The sequence below is a fragment of the Felis catus genome, chromosome B4 (assembly GCF_018350175.1).
Source record: "Felis catus isolate Fca126 chromosome B4, F.catus_Fca126_mat1.0, whole genome shotgun sequence".
In the NCBI taxonomy this organism is placed as follows: domain Eukaryota; kingdom Metazoa; phylum Chordata; class Mammalia; order Carnivora; family Felidae; genus Felis; species Felis catus.
The window spans coordinates 83,746,811-83,769,445 of NC_058374.1; the positions used below are offsets into that span (position 1 = coordinate 83,746,811).

At 48.2% G+C, this 22,635-nt stretch overlaps 3 protein-coding genes across 4 annotated transcripts in view; 2 read left to right on the forward strand and 1 right to left on the reverse strand.

The window, feature by feature from the left end:
* Window positions 1–4,334, reverse strand: part of R3HDM2 (R3H domain containing 2) — a 151,293-nt gene extending 146,959 nt beyond the window's left edge. Inside the window, exon 1 of one of the 2 annotated variants that reach the window (XM_023257156.2) lies at window positions 4,207–4,334. The gene's annotated coding sequence lies outside the window, so the exon portion shown is untranslated. The remainder of the gene's footprint in view (window positions 1–4,206) is intronic. The other variant, XM_045061981.1, reaches the window with a different exon arrangement.
* Window positions 4,335–4,499: 165 nt separating this feature from the next.
* On the forward strand, window positions 4,500–17,449 carry INHBC (inhibin subunit beta C). Its single transcript, XM_023257161.2, has 4 exons — window positions 4,500–4,825; window positions 6,421–6,542; window positions 6,908–7,618; window positions 14,615–17,449. The coding sequence occupies exons 3-4, from the start codon at window positions 7,306–7,308 to the stop codon at window positions 15,361–15,363; spliced, it is 1,062 nt and encodes a 353-aa protein (XP_023112929.1). The 5' UTR covers window positions 4,500–4,825; window positions 6,421–6,542; window positions 6,908–7,305; the 3' UTR covers window positions 15,364–17,449.
* Window positions 17,450–19,118: 1,669 nt separating this feature from the next.
* INHBE (inhibin subunit beta E) lies at window positions 19,119–22,218 on the forward strand. Its single transcript, XM_003988938.3, has 2 exons — window positions 19,119–20,203; window positions 20,465–22,218. The coding sequence occupies exons 1-2, from the start codon at window positions 19,906–19,908 to the stop codon at window positions 21,214–21,216; spliced, it is 1,050 nt and encodes a 349-aa protein (XP_003988987.1). The 5' UTR covers window positions 19,119–19,905; the 3' UTR covers window positions 21,217–22,218.
* The last annotated feature ends 417 nt before the right edge of the window (window positions 22,219–22,635 follow it).

The window sequence follows — 22,635 nt, forward strand, 5'->3', positions numbered from 1 at the left end:
TGCCTGCTGAAAAGTAGCAAGGACACCTGCAATTAAGAAGCATACCAGAATCTAGCCTTTCATACCTCCCAAGTGAAAAATGATGCAATCACCACAGACTATTGTAGTTAAGAGAGATTTCAATATCAATTTTAAGTGTTGGAGAAAGCAGATATATGCTAAGGAAATCTAAAGGAACTCAAAAAGGAGTTAAAACTGATCAAGGTTAAGATATCTTTTCCATCTCTGTTTTCAGAAATAAACTCAAAGTTAGGAAGGAATGGACAGAGTAACTTCATTGGAAAGATGGAACACCTGCTACACTGCCAAACCAGCAATCATGGTAAGAACAAAAGTTAACCAACCACTAAAAGGCTAGTAAGAGAAATGTTTTCTACACAGAGAGTAAGAAAGATACAGCTGGAGGAAAATACTGAAGCCACTGTGTATGAAGAAGGTCTCTAAAATTAGACCCACCAACTGTATTCATGCACACACATTCAAGCCATGAGTCCAGTTATTTTTCCTACTTGTAAGCTGGCAGCACAATCCACACAGGGACACTCAGAGTCCCTCATCCAGTCTTACAAGGAGGCAAAGAAAAACCTTTAAAAACACACACACACACACACACACACACACACAGTTTCACAAAATTCCTCTGCACTTCCTGAGATCATGCAACCAAAATGCAACACTTATTATCCCTTCCTCAAAATGTGCTTTTGCTTAAAAGCTTTCCTTGGGTTATGAAGAGATGTGGCACAGGAATAAGCACCGCGTCATTCAGAAACCATTACCAAACCATTATCGACACTGAAACATTGTCAGTACTCAGTATTATCTGCAAGAGGTGACAACATGGCACAGAGATGTTTAAGTTGTCTCTGGAGTATCACAAAGACTTCCTAGAAACTTTGTGAAAAGGATTTAAAGGGGGGCAACAGAAGTTTGGTGGAAGTGCTTCTCAATCTGCCTAGATTACGTCAGAAATCATTCACAAAATAAGAACTACTATTATACTTCTGATGTTGTTAATTCTTTACATTCATATCAGAACTTCATCCAGTCCAATAGATAAAGATCCCCAGCTCTTCCACCCTACCACAAACTGTTCTCTCATAGGCCTGGCAGCTTTCAATGTCCTGGCAAAGGTGTAAGCAAAAACTTTAGGCTTTGCCACCAGCTTTCCCACAAAGTGTTAAAAGCACTATCTCACCCCCTTTGCCTTCCTAAGCCGGAGAAAAGTGGTCAGCACTGCCCCAAAGAAACCTCATCTAGGCCACTCTAGCCAGAGAAGGTAACAAATGCACCAATCAAGAAATGAGAAAGGAAAAAATAATGAGGGATAATCCACAGAATTCAGGAGGCCTGCTCCGTTTATCTTCAGACTTAATACAGAATTTAGTTGCTAAAAATGCCCCCAAAAAAGGATTTGTGGGAAAAAAAGGATACGATGTTCCTCGGAAACCGACCACTCCATCATTGTTAGAGAAAGGTATCTTAGTTTTTGAGCTCAACTGGCTCCACATGAATGGGGGAAAAATATTACCCATACAACCCATGCTATAAATATTAATATCTTCAGTCTACTGAAAAATTCAAAGGGGAACCAGCCTGTTCAGCACCCTGAGGCCAAAGAGGTAAGGACAGTGATAGTTTTCTGATCAGGAAAGTGAACAAACATCAAGGGAAGAGCCTGAAAGAGCAGGTAAAAATTCTAGTCACATGAGATCTGAGACAATCTTCCTCTAGGACCAATACAAAAATCCCCCATGCTCCATCCTCTCTGCCTTCGAAGTGCTTTCATTCGATGACCTGAAAGCACAAGACTTGAGAAATGTGGCAAGAAATGACAGAAAAAGGATCTCAGATTCTTCCAAGGAGTACCTCACAAAATCCTAGTGAAAATGAATTCCACACCTCCAAGGACAACCAATCATGACCAGAAATTCAGGACTAGGAGAGACTCGTTGAGCACCCAATGCATGTCAAGTGCTATGCTAAGTGCTGAGGACACAGCAATTAACAAGATGATCTATCCTTATCAAGTTTACTTTCTAGTGGGGGAGACCAAACATAAAGTATGTTATAGGTTGCTAAGTGGTAAGGAGGAAAATAAAGCAGAGAAGTGGGATAGGAGTTATGTAAATAGCGGGGGGGGGGGGGGTTGCTTTGCAATTTATCAAGCCAAGGAAATGTCACTGTTTGAGTGACAGTTGAATAAAGACCTGAAGGAGGTGAGGGGACAAAGCAATGCAGTTGTAAAAAGAAACAGTAATCCAGGAAGGTCTGGGGAGTAAGTGCATAGCCCCTGAGGCAGAAGTGAGCCTGGTGTGCTCAAGAACAGCCAGGAGAGCACAGGAGGGGGGCCGGGGGGAGAGGGTTACAGATCCAGGGCTTTAAAGACATTTGTAAAGTCTTTGGTTTTTATTCTGAAAAGCAAGGAAGCTATTTCCTCTTCGGACTCTTTTCCATTAAAAAATATCAGACACCCTATTTTTACATATGTAAATTTTTAAATTTTTGTTTTAAATTGCGGAGATCTACAATATAGATCTTACAGTGGACACAAAGACAGCTGGAACTGCAACTCTGAAATTTAACTTTTGCTAACAGTTCATCAGGCATCACAGATTCTCTGTCCTCTCAACCTCTGGGATCAGCAATGAGGGAAGAAAAACACAACTAAAAAGTGAACTGAATTAACTAACCTACTACTTTGCACCCCAATTTAAGTCATTTTTGTCTTGATAGAAAAAAGGAAATATTGGAAGAAGGAAATGGAAAAAATACATGAGAAAGAAAGAGGATCCGCTAACAATTTGCCAATTTGACTATCCAAAAATACAATAAAATGTTAGGAATGTGTGACACTCCTTAAGTGGAACATGTCACCTCCTTCTTCAGTTTCCATGTTGCCTACCACCATCAGACAGGATTCAGGCTTCTCAATTTCAGTTAAGTCTATTTGAAAAAAATGTATACAAGAACATTCATCCAACTGGGATCTGAATTTAAATTTTCCCACACCAACAACTTAAGTGTCCACGGATGGATGAATAAAGTTGGGTGATATATACATATATATATATATATATATATATATATATATATATATAATGGAAATACTAGTCGGCCATAAAAAATAAGTGACAACATGGGTAGACCTGGAAGGCACTTAAAATCAAAGACAAATACTGTATGACATCACTTATATGTAGAATTAAACACACACACACCAAAGTCATCGAAAAAGAGATCAGACTTGTGGGTTACCAGAAGCAGAGAGAACGATGAGGAGGAATTCTAGGAAGGCGATCAAAAGGCACACATTTTCAGTTATAAGATACTCAAGTACTAGGGATGTAATGTACCTGAAGACTATGGTTGCCACTTCTATGAGATATACAGGAAAGTTGTTAATAGAGTAAATCCTGAGTTCTCATCACAAGGAGAAAAAAACACTTTTTATCTTTTCTTTTTCTTTTTATCGTATCTATACGAGATGATGGATGTTGGCTGAACCTATTTCGATAGTCATTTCACAATACACGTAAATCAAACCATAATGTTGTGTGTCTTAAACATACACAATAATGTATGTCAATTATTTCTCGATAAACCTGGAAAACATGTCTCAACCTCATCCAAGAACGATTCATTGAATGAATACTCTGTGGAGTTACCAAAATCAGGAAGAGTTTTAAAAAGCTCAAGGGTGAGTTATGAGCCTAATGTAGGCCCAACTTTTAAGCTCCAGAAACATCTCCCTGTATGTTCCTAGTCGGAGCCCAGTCCTCCAACAACTCGGACACCAGCATGATTCGAAACGCTCCAACACCTTTCCCTCCCATTTTTCCAACGCTCGAAGGAAAACGGAGACCCAAGAAACACATGGAGCTAGTCACCCCAAGGCACTACAAGGGCGCAACAGTTTTTAGCTCCCACCGCACAGGCCACAGGTGGCGCCAGCCCCCCGCCCTCCCCGCGCCCCCCACTCCTCCGCTTCTCGCCTGGGCTCCCCGCGCACACTCGGGGCGTCTCGGGCCTCAGGGCCATCCTTCACGGTGGGTTCCGGCCTTGACCCACCGCCCCCAGGCCCGGATAGCTCCAGCGCGGGGAACCCAGGCCAGGGGCCTCCGCCCGCCAGCCCGCGCGGCCGCCACGCCCCCTCCCCACGGGCAGCCCGCGCCGCCCGCCCCCTCGGCCGGGAGGTGGCCTCACCTCACGCGGGCCGTAGCAGGGAGGGCGCCCGCGTCTCCGCCCGCCGCCCGGGCCCACGGCCGCTCGGCTGCGGCTCGGCCCCGACGGCCGGCGGCGGCGCGCTTCTGGGGGCGGGCTCTTCTCGGCGGGGGTTTCCCCGGGGCCCGGGGCGGGGGAGCAGGGGGGACTGGGGCGGGGGAGGGGAAAGGGGCTTGGGAAGGAAGGGGGAGAGGGGGAGAAAAGGGGGGAACCAAACCCGGAAAGGGAGAAAAGGGGGGAGGGGGAAAATCAGAAGGGGAAGAAAGGCCCAGAGTCCGCCCCCCGCTGCGGCCTGCGCGCTACGTCACCACGTCTAGCGTAATCGTCAGCGCGTCCTGCGCCCCGCGCGTCCCCGCTTCTCTGTGCCCCTTTCCACCGCTGCATACGCCCCCTACCTGGTCACCCACCCAGCCTGCCCTCGCGTTCTCCTCCCCGGCACACACGTCCGCTCGCTCGCTCGCTGTCTCTGTCGCTCTCTCCGCGTTACCTGTGTCTCAAGCCGGCAATCCAGATCCACTGCGATCCTCAGTCCACCTTAAATCCATCAAGCCTGTCAGATTCACCCAAGATTAAAACATAATACTAATTACTGTAAAGTAATGTAAGTGTACAGAGCACTGTAAAAATAGCCTTTCACTTAGGACAGTAAATCTTGCACCCAATATGTGCAATAAATGTTTATGGTATAAATGGACAAAGATGTAGTAGGTGAATGTCCATTTTTTCCAGATGTAAAAACGTAACTCTACGTAAAAGCAGTTTTAAGTCCGTCCTATTAAAATCACTTACCACCTCCTTTCAAGATAGAGTTCTTTTCCTTAAGAGTCATTTGAAGTTGCCACCTCCCCCATTCTGTCTGTTCTAGGCAAATCAATTTAGTTATTGATTAGATGTATTTGGATCATTTACTGACCAATTCCCTCCGAGAAGCATTGTAGTCTTACGGTGATAGAATTCGACCATTAAATATTTACTATGTCACAAGAACTGCAGTAGGCAAAAAGAATAGTAATCAAATAATTATAGTACCATGTATGTGCTATAGAGATAGGTTCAATGTGCTATGGAGGCGCCAGAAGGAGCAATTAGCTCTTAGAGGTGAGGGAGATTGAGTAAGCTACAGAGAAGTTATATGCTGTGTGCCTTAAACATATACAGTGATGCGTAGCAATTATCTCTCAATAAAACTTGGGGGGAGGGAATTTCCACACCTTTAAACACCTATATCATAGATCAGGCACTATGTGCAATGCTAGTAATATAATGGTAAGCAACAGATATGACTTGAAAAGTTACTGCACTGCAGATGGTGATTGGGGGCATGGCTTCTAGGAAAGCAGAGTCCAGAAGGGCTAATAGTGGCAGAATTTCTTCAGCACATCTAGAGGTACAGGTTACTCTGGTCCACAAACCTACATAGCAGAAATAATAAACTTGTATTAAGCACTTGCTATGTGACAGCCAGTGTAAGTGTTTTTACAAAATTATTTAAATCTCAAGGCTCTGAGATAATCATTACAGATCTATAATCCTGTATTCAAAATCTATTGGGCCAGACATGTTTCAGAATTCAGAAAATTTCAAGTTTTAAAAGGGTAAAATGATACATATGCTATATATTACACAACACCCCTAGGAGTAGGATCCCAGAATCAATATTTTTGGAGTAAAAATGTATAGTCTCATTTTTTTAAAAAATCATAGATAACCTCCCCTGTGTTCAGGTCAGACTTAGTCACCATATAAGTTATCAAAAAAAAAAAAAAAGGATTATGGGTTTTTTTGGATTTTGGTATCATGGGTAACCATTTTTCCCACTTCTGCAATGAAAAAACTAAGGCAAGAGAAGTCAAGAAACTTGCCCAAAGTCACACCACTAATAAAAGGAAGAGACAGAATTTTGACCATGGTCATCTAGTTTTTAAAAAAATCTATCTGGGGCGCCTGGGTGGCGCAGTCGGTTAAGCGTGCGACTTCAGCCAGGTCACGATCTCACGGTCCAGGAGTTCGAGCCCCGCGTCAGGCTCTGGGCTGATGGCTCAGAGCCTGGAGCCTGCTTCCGATTCTGTGTCTCCCTCTCTCTCTGCCCCTCCCCCGTTCATGCTCTGTCTCTCTCTGTTCCAAAAATAAATAAACGTTGAAAAAAAAATTTTTTTTTAAATCTATCTTCCTAACTCTACCCACCATTCCTGCCAGGTAAATCCCTATTGTGGGGACACACGCCCTTCCCTGGAGAGCCACTGGTCAGGACCTTTGGAGGACCAGGGATTCTGAGAAATTTCAAAATTTCTCTTCCTAAACAGACAAATCCCCAAAAGGTGAGTAAATCTAGCACTCGAGCCCCATTCCCACCTTCGGACTTCCCACTGAGGACACAAAAGACCTGGCTGGAACACTTCCCCTCCTTTGCCTTAACCTTCATACTGGCTAATCTGGATCCCAGCTGGGTAAAACCTAACGGGATAGGGGTGGGAAGGACTAACAAAGGATTCTGCATTATGAACCTCAGGGAGGGAGAAAAGGGGCATGGGGCTTTGAGAAGGACCAGGCAAAGGAAAATATAACTCTCAATTATCCCCACGACAGTGACAGGAAGTGTCATGCCAATGACCCCTCTTGTTTGAGAGTCAGTCACCCTTTAACACTCAGCCTAAAAACCTCTCATCTCTCCCTTTTCCTCCAGGCTTCCCAGCAAGGCTATTGATCTGAAGAGGAATTTCATCTCTAACCTTTGTCCCCAGGCCTGGCAGCTTACTTGGGTAACCCACTGCCTCCCAACATTGGCCCGGGGACATTTCTTTCCCCAAACAAACCAACCTCCCCTCACATCCCCCACTCTGTACTTTCACTGACTATGTGTTCGAGGCTCCTGCCAAGTTCTACCTGTAACTGGCTTCATCTCCCAAGTCAGATGTTTGGCTGCTGTATCCCCTGCAACAAGGAGTCATGCCAGCTGGACACACTCTCCTTCCAGGGCCCCCGGTGGCCAGGTTGGAGTTGAGACCACAGCTGTTGAGACCCTGAGCCCCAGTTTTACAGCTCTGCCTCAGCTGTATCACTCAAAGAGGCCCTCCCCCAGCAATGATATCCTCATTGCTCCTGGCCTTCCTCCTCCTGGCTCCGGCTCCAGCGGCCATTCCCAGAGCTGACAGTCAGTGTCTGGCATGTGGAGGACCCGCCTTGGACTTGGATCGCCAGCGGGAGCTGCTTCTTGACCTGGCCAAGAGAAGCATCTTGGACAAGCTACGCCTCAGCCAGCGCCCAACACTGAGCCGGCCTGTGTCCAGAGCTGCTCTGAGGACTGTGCTACAGCACCTCCATGGGCCCCCCCAGGGGACACTTCTGGAGGCTGACAGGGAACAGGAATATGAGATCATCAGCTTTGCCGACACAGGTGGGTTCCTATGCTATAGATCTTCCCCAAACCACCTGACCTCTCGGGGAAAGGAAACGTCTCCTCCCAGCCTAACCCCTGTCCCCCTCCCCCAAACCATCCTACTCTTGCTTCCCATGGCCTATAATCTCCTAATCCCAGGCTCTCACCCCTCCCCACCCTACCTCCTGCTCTCTCTTATTTAGACTTCACCAATGGGCAGCTGGGAAGTGGGTAGAATTCACTTCTTTGGGGACCGCCTGTCTGCATGTCCTCTGGCTCCCACAAACTTCCACAGGCTGTGGTGTGAGCTAATCTACTTCCTCGGCCTGGCCCCTGAGGCTGGGATCTGGGGAGTCTGTCCTTTCTCTGTTCTCCCCATCCCCCAGATGCCTCATTTTAGTAAAAAGGGAAACAGTAGAACACTGGGACTACAATACCCCTCCAACCTACCCCTGTTCTCTCGTCTTAATACCTTGGGTCCTCACATCAGAACAGGGTCAAAATGGGATTCAGAAAGGTGGGTAAAAGATAGAGGAGAAAGGAGGGTTACCCCCAGAGAAGGAAGAGGAGTTGGAGAATTTAGTGCGTAGTTAGAGAGAAGGTCGAGAATTTGGAGACAGGACCCTAGAAACAGAACACAAAGTGATGTCTTCGGCCTCTGAGCCTCTTGCAAGCTCTTTCTGAGGTCTGGAAGATCCTGCCCACTCCTGGCCCCTTTCCCCTGGTCAGCACCTACTCCCCTGTCCCTTCAAGACCCAGCGCTCCTATCCTCAAAAACCCACCCTGACCTGAAGGTGATGGGCTCCCTCTCCTGTGGTTCCCATACCCTCACCCTGAACCTGAACTCTGTGTGGAATTGCCTGTTTCCAGGTTTTCTGTGAAGTCTGTCTTCCCATAAATGTCAATCCCTTGAGATCAAGAACTGTCATTTATTCTTCGCGTTATCACCAGAAGGTAGCGTATAGTAGAAATAACTAACACTTGTATGATGTTTACTTGGTTCTAAGCCTTTTACACACACTGACTCCTTAAGATCCTCACAACAACCCAGTGAGGCAAGTTATCCTCATTTTAAAGATACTGAAACTGAAGCACAAAGATGTTGAGTAATTGGGGCACCTGGCTGGCTCAGCCCGTAGAACATGCGAGTCTTGATCTCAGGGTCATGAGTTTGAGCCCCACGTTGGGTGTAGAGCTTACTTAAAAAAAAAAAAAAAAAAAAAGAGGTTGAGTAACTTCTCAAGGTCCTATGACTGGTAAGTGGTGGAGCCAGACAGCCTAGCTCTGGAACCCATGACCTTGACCACCACACTACTCTGCCTCTCGTGAACACAGTAGATGACCAATAAACATTGGTTGCGTTAAACAACCAAACCATGCTATAAGTCAGCTTGACCACAGTGTAGAATCATCAGTGATGCATAAGACCCTATTCTAATTCAAAAGGGGATTTCTGCCTGTGATTAAGAACACAGACTGGAGCCAGATAAACCTGGGTTCAAATCCCTGCTCTGCTGCTTATTACTCTGTGACCTCGGTTGTTAATAGTTTTCTCACGTATAAAATGGGGATAATGAGAGGATAGTTGAGAGAATTAAATGAAGTAACACAGGTAATGTTCTTAGAAGGTTAAGGTGGGAAAGAGCAAGAAATCGAAAACTCAGCTCCTGTGCATGAGGGGTTTAGTTGCTGCTGGGAATAAATTAATTAGAAAGTAAGGCAGAATGAAATAATGCTAGAGGAGGGCACAGAGCTTGCTGGGGCAGGGGTTATTCATTGGGTCCTAGGGAGATAGGAAAGGCTTTCAAAAGAAGATTGCAAATGGACTGGCATTGTAGAATAAGTTTGACTTCAATGGGTAGAGAATGGTAAACACAGTAAATGGAGAGTAAAAGTCTGAAGGAGTAAACTGCATTTGGAGTTGAAAAGTAGCTCGGAGTGGATGAGCACAAGGGTAGACAGATAACAACGAACCGTGGCTCCCTTGAACACCAAGATCCTGTTTGGTGTTTTGTTTTGTTTTGTTTTGTTTGTTTGTTTGTTTTACCTCTGTATCCCTGACACCAGTTCCTGGCAACATTGTGATAATAATGTCAGCTACCAGGTATTTAGTGTGCCTGCCTCATCTCATTTAAAGTAGACTTTATTATTTCCATCTTCTGAAAGCAGAACTGACACTCAAAGAAGATCATTTACATGGCCAAGGTCATACAGTTGCAAAGGGCATAATTCAAACATGGTTCTCTCTGACTTCAAAGTCTATATACTTTCCACATATTTGCTAATCAATGAATGAGTACAACATTCAGGCCCAAGGGGGCCTGATCTGAGATGACATTTGGAAGTGAGAATGACTGATACCTGGGTTCTACCTTTTTCATTTCAATATGTTAGCTTGAAGTTTTTATGCCAATTTAAGCTATCATCTACACTACAGTATGAAAGCAAGATCTGAGTGTTGCTCTTGGTGGAGATAGGAAGAGAGAGCTTGGGGCTCTGCAGAAACTGGAGTAGGGGCGTTCAGTGATGTCCTGGAACTGCCTTCTACTGGCTCGTGAGAACAAATTACAAACATCTCCCAACTCCACATCTAGGGTTGTCATGTTAATAGTTTGAAATCAGCCGTGGTGGGAGAATTTATACCACAGAAATTGGCAAACATTACAAATCAGGGTTTAGTTCCCTCCGGAATCCAGTTGTTAAACATTTACCAGCACATCACTGCCTGTGACCTAAAATACAAGCTACCTGCCTGCCACACACCTAACATGCAATGCTGACACAGGGACAGGATAACCATAATAGATACTCCTCTTCTATATGGGAGACAGGGGAGTGGGGGACACAGAACAGTCACTGATCCACGAACGTTCTGATATCCAGCCAGGCACATATCTCGGTCTACCCCAAATCCAGAATTCTCTTAGTTAGGGCTGGGTCTTGCTCCTTGCTAAGAGTTTCCTCTCCTCTTAAGGAGAGCCCATCAGTGCTCTCCTTGGCTTCTAGATCTACTGTCTCAGCCCTTGGCTCCACCCTCTGAGACGTCTTTCCTTTTACATAGGAAATGACCTGTGTCTGCAGCTGAGAAGTTTTCTCAGCCTGCTTCCTGCCCAAAGAAGTTGGGGGCCCAGAGACATCTTTTCATTTTGAATCATCTCTGTCCCTTTTAGTCCAAACTGGTGCTGCTTTCACTACTAAAATTATCTGTAAAACCCTGTGAGTCTTCTAATAATGAATTGTAGTCCACTCGATTAGACAAAAGACACTCAACTTTATCAAGACAGACCCCTCTTTAGGTTACAAGGCGGGATATTGTGGGTCAACACTCAAGATCCTTCGAAGCCCTTTTGTCTAGTTGAGAGGATCTACAGAACATCATCTTAAATTTTAGATTTTAACAAAGGTGTTAGATCTTAACAAAGGCTCTTACAGCTGACCCTTTTTTAAATGTTTTGATCTTCACTCAGAGACCATGTTTTGCTGGCAATGCCCTGGATTTGATTTTTACCCTGAGACCATTTCTTACTTTGAGAACCTTTTCCCAGACAGAGAGGTGAGGAATGGAAAAATATCTTATTGTTCAATCTAGCAAGTCCTGTTGGAAATATTTTCTCTAAATTCTGCTTGAAAATTGAACAGTTCCTTTTTTAGTTCATGTCACTCCTGAAATGCCTTCTCATAGGCAGCTAAAATAAGCCAATTGGCACTTCCAGCATTCTGCCTGGAAATATCTTTAGCTAAATTCACAACTTTGTTAGATACCATTTCTAGCTTCCAAGTTACCACAGATGATAGCCAATACATAACACAGGTTCCCCTTTCTCCAGCTTCCAGTGGCAATTTCCTCACTGTTCTTCCTACCTTTGCTAACAGTCTCCTCACCATCCTCCCAACGTCTCCCTGCCACCCAGTCCCAAAGCCAACGCTACATATTTTGGGTCTTTGTTATGGAGCACCCTACTTCTGTAACAAATTTCTGTTTCAGTTATCTCTTAATACAACTAATCAGCCCAAACATAGAGGCTTAAACCAAAAAAGTCAACATTGCTGATGATCGTGTGGTTTGACTGGGCTTATCTGGACAGCTCTTCATCTCCATTTGAGGAGTAGGTAAGGTCACTGAAGCAACTGCATTCAGTCAGGAGCTCGGATGGGACGGGAACATCTAAGATGGTGTCTGATCCTCAAAGTCTCTCATTATTCAGTAGTCTAGCCCAAGTTTCTTTAAAGCCTGGTGGCTGGCCTCCAAAAGGGCAAAACATCATTGTGTAAGCACTTACCAAGTTTCTGCTTGAACTGTGTGCTTGCCTATGTCTCACTGGCCAAATCAGGTCACACAGCCATGCCCAGACTTAATGTGGAAAGGAACTGCACCAAGCCATGAATTTTGGGAGGTGTTGTTCATTGGGGGCCAACTGTAATAGCCTACCATAGCCCCTACTTGTTATGTGTCTGCCTGCTTTAACTAGGGTAAATTAAGAGATTTTAATGGGAGGGTGCTTAGTGACATAGCAAGATTAGTTGAGCCCCTCAGACTCTTCATCTAGGATTCGGGAATTGGGGCACACTAGAAGATCATGTCTCTTAGCTAAGAGGAGCTGAGTAAAAGATTCTGTAGACTCGGGAGCTGGGGCCACCATTTTAGGACCTGAGGAAACTGACAAAGGAGAAGTAGATCCACAGGGAGAGAGGAATGGAGTGGTCTTATTTAGAGAGATGGAGATGAGAGATGTCATGTTGGCTTTGAGAGCTGTCGAGAACAACCTTATTCCTGACTTTCCAATTCACACGAAGCCTAGTTGAACTTTATTTTCATTTAACAATCATGTTTTGAGTACCTATTATGTACTAGATACTACAGAGAATGGTGAACCGTACAGGCACAATCTCCACCTTCATGGAGTTTACATTCTAGATGGCGGGGCAGGGAGGAGGAGAGAAGAGGAGGAGAAGTACATAGTAAACATATGAACAAAAACCAAAAATGACTACAGAGAGTGGTAGTAGCTATAAAGACAGTTAAGCAGGACGATGTATTAGAGAAATGGTCATATTGTTGAAGGCTGCTTTAGATATGTTAGTCGGAAAAGCCTCTCTGAGAAGGAGACATTTGAGTTAAATGCCAAAAAGAAGCCAGTCCTTCAGAGATCTTGGAAAGACATTCTAAACAGAGGAAACAGCACGTGCTGAGACCATGAGGTGAATCCATGTTTGGTGAGTTCATGGAACAGAAAAGAGACAGTATAGGTAGAATATAGTCGTTAAATGGCAGAGTGCCTAATCATACAAGTTTTTTTGTGCTAAGAGGTTTAGTTTATTCAAATAGCAATGGGAAGCCTTTGAAGGGTCCTCAAGCTAAGGAGATCATCCCATTTATGTAATAAAATGCACGCTGGCTGATATATGGAGAATGATTTGGGGGACAAGAGTGGACCATCTGGGAAGCTATTGCCATAATTCAAGAGAAAGATGATGGTGGGTTGAACTAATATGTAGTAGAGGAGATGGGGATGAGTGCAATTATATTATGAATTGGAGGTGGAGCTGTCAGATATTGCAGATAGTTTTAAAGTAGGGGATGAGGGCAATCAAGGTTTTGCCTCAAGCAATGCATGTATAGGGAATAAGATTGGAGAAGGAATAGGTTTGGGTTGGGGTGGGATAAATCTAGAGTTTATCTTTGAACATGAAGAGTTTGAGATATCATTGGATATCCAAATAGAATATCAGATCAGCAGCTGGATATACAAACCTGAGGATCAGGGAGAGGTCAGGGCCAGGGATATATATTTGGGAGTCATCAGCGTACAGATGGAATAGAAAGCCATGGGAATTGATGAGATCATTCTGGGAAAGAATATAGATAGAGAAGAGAGCTCAGGACCTTCAACATTGAGAGGTCAGGGAGAGGAAGAGGAGCTGTCAGTAAGAGACTAAGATAGAGTGGCCAGAGTCGCAAAAACCAAGAGAAGGAAATATTTCAAGAGGGAGGGAATGATTAAGTGTGTCAAACACTGCTTAAAGGTCAAATAAGATGGATATAAAGAGATGAAACCATTGGATTTGGCAGTGTAGAAAGTGTTGGTGATCCTGACAAGAGCAGTTTCAGTGGAGTGGAGGGAACAGAAACCTAATTAAGGTGTTCCAGGAGGTCAGGTAAGGGATGAAGAGAGAAAATTGGACAAGAGTAATAGTGATAGGAAGAAATACATAGAATCATTGTGGTGAGGGACTGGATATGGTTTCTAGAGGTGATAAGGAGGGTAGTGGCGCCACCAATTCTAAGAACAGAAAGAGGGGTGTATAGGAAGGAAAAGAGTGATTTCCATTTGGGAAAATTTTTATTTTAATGTGCTGGCAGGACATTCATGTGGCAAAATTAAGCAGTTAGAAGTTTAAACCTGAAGGTTGTTGATTCCCAAATCTTTTTTTTTTTTTTGAGAGAGAGCTCTAGAGAGAGAAAGTGGGGAGGGGGAGAGAGAGAGGGAGGGAGACAGAGGATCCAAAGCAGGCTCCACACTGACAGCAGAGAGCCCGATGTGGGGCTCAAACCCATGAACCATTAGATCATGACCTGAGCCAAGTTGGACACTCAACCGACTGAGCCATCCAGGCACTCCGTTGATTCCCAAGTCCATATATCTAGTCCAGAGGTGCAAAATGGTCTAGACTAGACATCCAGATATGAGACTCACCAGCATAAAAATTGTGTTGGCTGACCATGAATGTGGGTAAGAACTCTCTTCAGTGTAGAGTAAAAGGAAGTGAAGGTCAAAGACAAACTATGGAGAACTCTTGCATTGAACAGATGGTCAGAGAAAAATAAAAGCCAGCAAAGAAAATCAAGGAAGACTCATAAGAGTTGTGTCATAGAAGCCAAGAGAGAAAAGATTTTCAATAAAGAAGGGGTGGTCAACAATGCCAAGTGCTGCAGGGAGTTCAAGCATGCTGAGAGTAAAGAGGTAGCACTGACACTCAGAAGACCATAGTGACTGGGGGTTCTTGTGTCCGCAGGCTTTTCCAACATCAACCAGACTCGTCTTGACTTCCACTTCTCCTCTGATAGAACTGCTAGTGCCATGGAGATCCAGCAGGCCAGCGTCATGTTCTTTGTACAGCTCCCTCCCAATACCATCACCTTACCTTTGAAGCTGAGGATCCTTGTGCCAGGCTCACATGACACCAACCTCACCTGGGCCACTCAGCAACTGCTGGAGGTGGATGCCAGTGGCTGGCACCGGCTCTTCTTGGGGCCTGAAGCTCAGGCTGCCTTCAGCCAAGGGCACTTGACCCTGGAGCTGGTACTTGAAGGCCAAGGAGCCCAGAGCTCGGTCATACTGGGTGGGGCTGCCCACAGACCTTTTGTGGCAGCCAAGGTGAAAGTTGGGGGCAAGCACCGGCTTCACCGGCGAGGCATCGACTGCCAGGGTGGGTCAAGGATGTGCTGCCGACGAGAGTTCTTTGTGGACTTCCGTGAGATTGGCTGGCACGACTGGATCATCCAGCCTGAGGGCTATGCAATGAACTTCTGCACAGGGCAGTGCCCACTGCATGTGGCAGGCATGCCTGGCATTGCTGCCTCCTTTCACACTGCGGTGCTCAATCTTCTCAAGGCCAACACAGCGGCAGGCACCGCCGGAGGGGGTTCATGCTGTGTGCCCACGGCCCGGCGCCCCCTATCTCTGCTCTACTATGACAGGGACAGCAACATTGTCAAGACTGACATACCTGACATGGTGGTAGAGGCCTGTGGGTGCAGTTAGTCCGTGTGTGGTATGGACAGCCCAAGGTGGGGTAGGCAAGCATGCCCTCCGGAAGTACCCTTCCTTGAGAGGAAGAGATGGCCCCATTACTGACTCTGTCCAGAAGGAGGGCTCCCTCTTCCTGAGCAACTGATGGAAATTATGCCAACTGTGACTTGAGGAGATCTTCATCCAAAGAGAGTCACCGTACCATCTTCATGACCACCAGTCTCTCTCCTCAAGCTTAGTCTATCCAGCAAGCCCCACAGGCTCAACTGCCACCCTAGGGACTCTGATCCACCTGCAGCTATTGGCAGTGACATCTAGTTCCTAGGCAGAGATATCCGTAGCCTACCCTTAATCCATCCCATAATCCACAATACTTCCCCCTCTTCCCGCTTGATGGCTGTCACTCCAGGATGAGCTGACCAAGCCCCTTCCCCGATTTTCTGGATTACCAGAGAGCCCCTTCCTTGGATTCACTGGGGATTAGATCACTGTTTTCCAAAGTGAGGTTTACTCTTCTCTGTATCTTGAGCCCCTTTCTTATTTGCCTTGCTGGGCTGCTAAGTCTCTCTTGGCACATCCTTATCCATTCTTTTCCCTGTTCTATGACCTTAGGGGCTGACTCACCTGAGCTCCTTTGGCCTCTGGCTTCCTGCTGAATTTGACTAAGGGGAGACACAAGCAGGAGATCAAAGGATAGGAGGTGATAGAGGCCAGGGTATTTCTTACTCCTGTTCCCTCTTTCTAGTTGCCATGGATCTGTGTGACTGTGGCTGCGGCCTGTCCCTACAACTCCTGTCTGGCTCGCCACTGGCCCCAGCTCTGCCTAGGTTCTGATATCACTGCTTCTGCACTAGGGGCTTGCTAGTCCCGGGGAGCTTCAACATCCCTCCTTGGTTCCCTTAACCCTGCCTCTGTAAATAAGTTCTTTATTAAGTCTCCTTCGTGATACAAACGCAGACAGCTGAATAGTTCTTTTGTCTCCTGCTGAGACCCTGGCTGACACCAAGGATGACACAGAGTTTGCCTGCCTTGTGCACTTCTACTCTCCCTCACACACAGGCTCCTCAGGGCTGAGCTGTTGTGTCTATCCCGTACATCATGCCTCTTCCTTCCCCAGGCTGCCTCGTCTTCTTTCTTAGGCCTCCTCCTCCCCCCCTCCCAGAACCACCTTCGCTGGTCTCAGTGCCGATAAAGACTTAGGTTTTACCTGCTCTTCTCCTCTCTCTATCCTCACTCCGAGAGATGAGACAGATCACTGCTCACTCAGCAACCAGGCTGACAACCTGTGAGCCCTTCTGTGGTGGGAGGCAGAGGCACGGCTCAGAGCTGGCTGCCCTCCCTCACTGAACCCAAGGGCTCCATCCAGGAGACGTGCTTGGAAGCTGGAACTGGCCAAGGGCCACTCGCATGGGACAGGGAGAGTAAAAGGAAGGCACGGAATGAGGACAGGGAGGTATTTGCTCTGAGACGGGGTCCTCTCTAGACCTTTGCCCTTCTTTCCCCATCATCCCCTCCCTTTGGCTGGACAGCCCTGAACCATGGGGTCGATATTGTCTGCAGCCCAAGGCCGAGTTTGCGCAAAACCCATGTGTCCTTTGGGTAATGTGATGTCTGTGTTTGCTCAGCTTATAACCCCCTCCTCCCAGGGTCTGAGGTCCCTGGAATAGGAAGCCTAGAAGAGACAGCCTGAAAGGGACGTCCTTAGGGCCCTGCAAATCTGAGCCTTGGGGCTTCCTGAGCAACCCACGGAAGCTCTGCCACCTTTGCCTTGAGGAGATCTTCATCTAAGGACAACATCTAAGGAAGTCTTCTGTGCCTCTTTCCCCCCCTTCCACAGTGTGTCCCCTCCCTACAAGCCACTGTGATCTAACCTCTCTCCCTCCAACTACACCTTCAGTCTGCAGGGGCAAGACAAAGGTGAGATGAAGCAAGGCACTCACTTGGGGGGGGGGGGCAAAATTGTAAGGGGATGTCAAGAAATTCATCAATTAAGATAAATAATATCTGAATGGAATATTTTTAAAACACCAAAATGAATGCCCCCAAACCCATGATGAACAACATAACAAATTCTAAAATAAACACGGCATCAGTATTACTCTCTTTCTTTTTGGCTCTGCCTTTTGGGAAAAGGGAAAAGGGTGGGTCTGTTTTCTTCCGAACCTTTTCTTCCGGAGCCTCTTGGCCCCTAACTCCAGACTGAGTTGGGTTTTTCTCATTTGGGCAAGATAATCACTCCGGCTTCTACTTCCTTACCCACCCCCAAGCCTGTCCCTCCCCAGCACCCAACCAGGTTGGTGGTAGGGCGGGCCTGTGAGGCAGATGGCTGGGGTATTTATAACCTGGGAGCACTTCTTGGGGAAAGTGACTAAGATGCTAAGAGCATATTTATAGCTGGGTTCTGACGTAAGTGTCAGTGGGGAGGTAGGGCCAGGCCAGGCACAGCAGCAAGAGGGTAGGAAGAGCTGAAAATTGGGGGCACCTGATAGAGAGGGTCGGGGAGAAGTAGGGTCGGCTGCCACTTTGTTCTGCTTCCCTTGACTCTGTCTCCCGGCACCCACAGGTAAGCCCTCTGAGACACCAAGCATAGGCAGAATCTTCTTTGCAGTTCCATGTTCCAGACCCTAGGAGCAGAGGGCTGTCACTCTCATCATCCTCAACCAACAGAGAAGTTGCTGAGAGCTGGGGAGAGAACTGGACAGAGGGGTTTGAATATGTTTTGACCCGGGGAGACACGTAGGGAGGAGAGGAGAGTCTCAGAGTCTCATCTCACTGTCCCCTCTCCCCCTCCCCACCACACAGTGCCCTGGGTTTCTAGGAAGAGCCTGGCACCCGTCGCCAAGCTCCATTGCCACGTGTCAATATGACGAGGTCTAAAACCAAAGGTAGCGGCGACGTGGGGCCTGACGACAGCTTCTGCTCTCTGGCAGTGGAGAGACGGGAGAGCACCGGACCAGCCTCTCTGTCTGCTGTAGGAGAGACATAGTCCCCAGAATGAGAGGTTGGGAAGCGTCCGCATCTCCCCACTTCTGAGAACAGCCCATTCCCTGGGAAGCTGGTCAACGCTAAGCCAGCTGCGGTCCAGTGGCGCCACACTGCCACATGGTGGACACCGGCGGTACTGAGGCCCAGCCCCCAAAGCACCACTTTTCTTCCCTGGTGCCAGGTCTAATAGTCCCTTGACAGCCCCCACTGGCTAAAGAGAGGGGAGATTAATCAAATGGAGTAGGGGCACATTTCCCAATCACACTTCTTGCTTTCTAGCTTCTTGAAGAAACCAGGGACACGGAGAGAAAGGCTAGCATGAAGTCAACCCTAAGTTGAAGGTGGAGGGGCCATGGCCCTTCCACTCAGTGAGGAAGCATGGTAAGAAGGGCTGGGATTGGAACTGAGGTTGCTGCAATCATCTTGCTTTGCTCTTAAAAGTCCTTAAAGCTCCCACTTCCTGTCCCCGCTCACAGAGGCCTGGCACCACTTCCAGGATGTCCTAAATTTAGGCAACTCTCACAGTCCCCTTAAAGAGAACCAGCAGCTGGGTATGGGCCCTCCCAAGTCCCATGCCCTTCTGCCAGCCTTGATGGACTCTGCCCTGCTCTAAGATTGCATCACCACCACCCGTGCCTCTCTGGTTCCTCAGACATCGTAGCGACATGCCCTCCCCCCCAACCCCCCTCCGTGCTCCAGCCCTCCTCCACGTTGTGCTCCAATCCAACTGGACTCTGGGCGGCCAGCATAGGCAGGGTCAGGAGGTGACTTCCGTACCCCGTGGCACTGCCACCTTGGCCTGGGCAGGAGGACTCCGCTCCTCTCCCACCCACAACCTCTCCTTGCTGTCCCAACCCCGTTGCTAGAAATAGAGACCAGAGTTCTCCTTCTGGCCCAGAGATCCTGGAGAAATGACCATCAGAACTCACAGCTGTCTGATGAAAACTGTTGCAGCAGAGGTGGCCGGGCAAGCTAGAAAGACTAGAGGTATGGGGAAAATCGCCCTCCCCACCTAGCTCGTATGGAGTCCCTCCCCTGAGCCCCAGACCTTGGGGACTGAGCATGTGAAATCATTCTCTTTCTTGCATCATGCGTGTCCACATTGCCCCCCCACCCCCCTACCCCACCTCAAACTCAGTGACCAGGGCCAGATGGTGAAACCTGAGCTGGGGCGGGGTGGGGGGGACCTCCACCCCCTCCCCTGCAAGGACCTGATGGGCCGCACAGCTGGCCAATCCTGGGGCTCAGAGGGTAGGTCTGCTGGCTGACCACTAGGTGAGGGAGCCCCAGGTTGCGGCTCTAAAGAGGCCCCAGTCAGTAACCAGCCTTGAGCTGTGAGGGTCAAACCCGCAGACTACGCTAAACTCAGCTACCCATAGGACCATCCACCTACTGCCTTCCTGAGTCCCAGGAAAGAGAAGACAGGTGGCTCTACCCTTGGCCAAGGGTAGGTGTGGCACCGCTGTCTGCCTCTGCTGCGCCCTCATTGGCCTCCACGCAATCAGATCAACAGAAGGAGCAACTGCCATCCAAGGCTCCTGACCCAGCTCAGGGCCATTCACCAGGAGCATGGGGCTCCCTGATGGCCAGCGCCAGCTGGTGCTGCTGTGGGCACTGGTGTGGGCACAGGGGGCAGGGTCTGTCTGTCCCTCCTGCGGAGGTCCCACACTGGAGCCCCAAGCAGAACGTGCTCTGGTCCTGGAGCTAGCCAAGCAGCAGATCTTGGAGGGGCTGCACCTGACCAGTCGTCCCAGAATAACTCACCCTCCACCCCAGGCAGCGCTGACCAGAGCCCTCCGGAGACTGCAGCCAGGAAGTGTGGCTCCAGTGAATGGGGAGGAGGTCATCAGCTTTGCTACCATCACAGGTGGGTGAGGAAAAGAGCGAGGCAGAGAGCAGACCGGGAGAGGGAGGCGGACGGGGAGACTGATGGAAAAGGCAGACGGCGCAGGGTGTGGGAGGAGAAGTTGGGGCGGGGACTGGCTGCGGAGGACGGGGGACCCAAGGCAGCCCCAGTTTCTTCTAAAGGTGGGTGCTAGGGAGAGCCGTGGGTAGGGCTTGCGGGGGTCTCCGAGGAGAGCTTTAGCTCTGCTCACATTCCTCCGTCCCTTCTCCATCTCCCTGGCAGAGCCTTCCACTTCCGCCTGCAGCTCCGTGCTCACCTTCCACCTGTCCACAGCTCAGTCCCGGCACCTGTACCACGCCCGCCTCTGGCTGCGTGTGCTCCCCACCTTTCCCGGCACTCTTTCCTTGAGGACCTTCAGGTGGAACCCAGGCAGGAGGCGCCGAGAGTCGCGCACCCTCCTGGCGGAGCACCAGATGACAACCCCAGGCTGGCACGCCCTGACTCTGCCCTCTAGTGGCTTGAGGGGTGAGGCGTCCGCTGTCCTGAAACTCCAGCTGGACTGCAGACTCCCAGGAGGCAACGCCACGGCTGCCCCACAGTGGCTCGTGGATACGGCGGGAGATGAGCGGCCCTTCCTGGAGCTTAAGATCTGGCCCAAGGGGCCTGGAGCAGGCCGCACCAGGAGGAGGACCCCTACCTGTGAGCCCGAGACCCCCTTATGTTGCAGGCGAGACCATTATGTAGACTTCCGGGAACTGGGATGGCGGGACTGGATCCTGCAGCCGGAGGGGTACCAGCTCAATTACTGCAGTGGACAGTGCCCCCCTCACCTGGCAGGCAGCCCGGGCATTGCTGCCTCCTTCCATTCTGCTGTCTTCAGCCTCCTCAAGGCCAACAACCCTTGGCCCTTGGGTACTTCCTGCTGTGTTCCTACTGCCCGAAGGCCCCTCTCTCTCCTCTACCTCGACCGTGACGGCAATGTGGTCAAGACAGATGTGCCAGATATGGTGGTGGAGGCCTGCGGCTGCAGCTAGCAAGAGGACCTGGGGATTTGGAGTAAAGAGATCAGTTGGGGGTTCCCAGGCAAAGGGCATCTGTGGCTGGAGACATTAGATTCCTGATCCACAGCCCCACCCAATGGGTGGGGTGGCAGTATGACTGGGTTGACCCCTAGGGGACCTGAATGGGCACGTGCTCGTCCAGACTCTTGCCTATTCCAGGTTGATGTGTGGGGAGATGGGGAAGGTGTGTCCTCTAAAGGAATCTACCCAGAAAGCATGATTGCTTACTCTAACCCCTATGAAAAGATGGCAGAGGTGAGGGAGGGACAGAGGGAGGGAAGGAGAAGGCAGAGAAAAATTACTTCGTCTTTCTCAAGAAGAGAAAGTCCTCAAGTGAGGGGAGGAAGAAGCAGACCAAGATCCCAGCAGGCTTGGGACAGGGGAATCAGGCTGGCCAAGGGTAGGAACTTTGGAAGAGCTCTAAGGGAGCGTCAAGAAAGAGATAGGCAAGGGGCTAAGAGGAGGTGTGTGGGAGAGCCCCAGAACTGGGAGTCAGGAGAGAGGGGTGCTGAGCCCAAGAAGTTCCCTGTTTTTTTTTTTCCCAGCGGGGGACAGGACGCACTGGGGAGACAAATGTTTATACTTTCCTAATAAAAATGAGGGGAAAACCCAACAAGTATGAGTCATAAAGAAGGGCTGGGGTGATAGTCTAAAGGGATAGGTTTTCAAGGTAAGGTCTGGGGACCCCTGAAAGGTCCCTTGAGACCCTTTCAGGAGTGTTCACAAGGTCAAAACTACTTTTATAATAACACTAAGATGTTATTTGCCTTTTTTATTTTCATTTTCTTAAAAGTATACGGTGGAGTTTTCCAGAGGCTATGTGGCATGTGATTACATCATCTTTCTGACATCATTGTTAATGGGATGTGTGCTTGTGTACTCTTGTGTTACAAACTTTTTTTTCAGTTTAATTTCTAATATAGTACATTGATATGAACCACACAAACAAAAATTCAATAAATGTTAAGAGTGTAATGGGGGGTGCCTGGCTCTCTCAGTGGGTACAGCATGTGACTCTTAATCTCTGGGTCATGAGTTCAAGCCCCACATTGGGCATGGAACCTAATTAAAAAAAAAAAAGAGTGTATCGAGGTCTTGAAATCAAAATGTTTGAGAATCACTGATCTAGAGACCTGGGTGAAGAGGAAAAAGCAGTGTGCTCTAAAAAAGCTTCCCTGAAAGAAAAGGCAGATGGCTGGGACAGGAGCATATGTAGGGTGACCAATGGTCCTATCTTCTTCTCCAGTGACCATTGGTGTTGCCTGACCCTCTGGGTATAACTGATGTCTGGGCCAAGTTCATATGGGGGAGGGAGGGTCAGACAGGACTCACGCTATGTTCCCCCACAGTTCCTACCTGTATTTGTAGGGCCTCAGTCCTCTCCCTAGTTTT

Excerpts from the sequence above, each read along its gene's own strand:
- INHBC (XM_023257161.2), top strand. The coding sequence starts at position 7,306 with ATGATATCCTCATTGCTCCTGGCCTTCCTCCTCCTGGCTCCGGCTCCA. Across the intron at positions 7,619-14,614 it reads CATCAGCTTTGCCGACACAG|GCTTTTCCAACATCAACCAG; the intron begins GTGGGTTCCTAT and ends TTGTGTCCGCAG.
- INHBE (XM_003988938.3), top strand. The coding sequence starts at position 19,906 with ATGGGGCTCCCTGATGGCCAGCGCCAGCTGGTGCTGCTGTGGGCACTG. Across the intron at positions 20,204-20,464 it reads CAGCTTTGCTACCATCACAG|AGCCTTCCACTTCCGCCTGC; the intron begins GTGGGTGAGGAA and ends TCTCCCTGGCAG.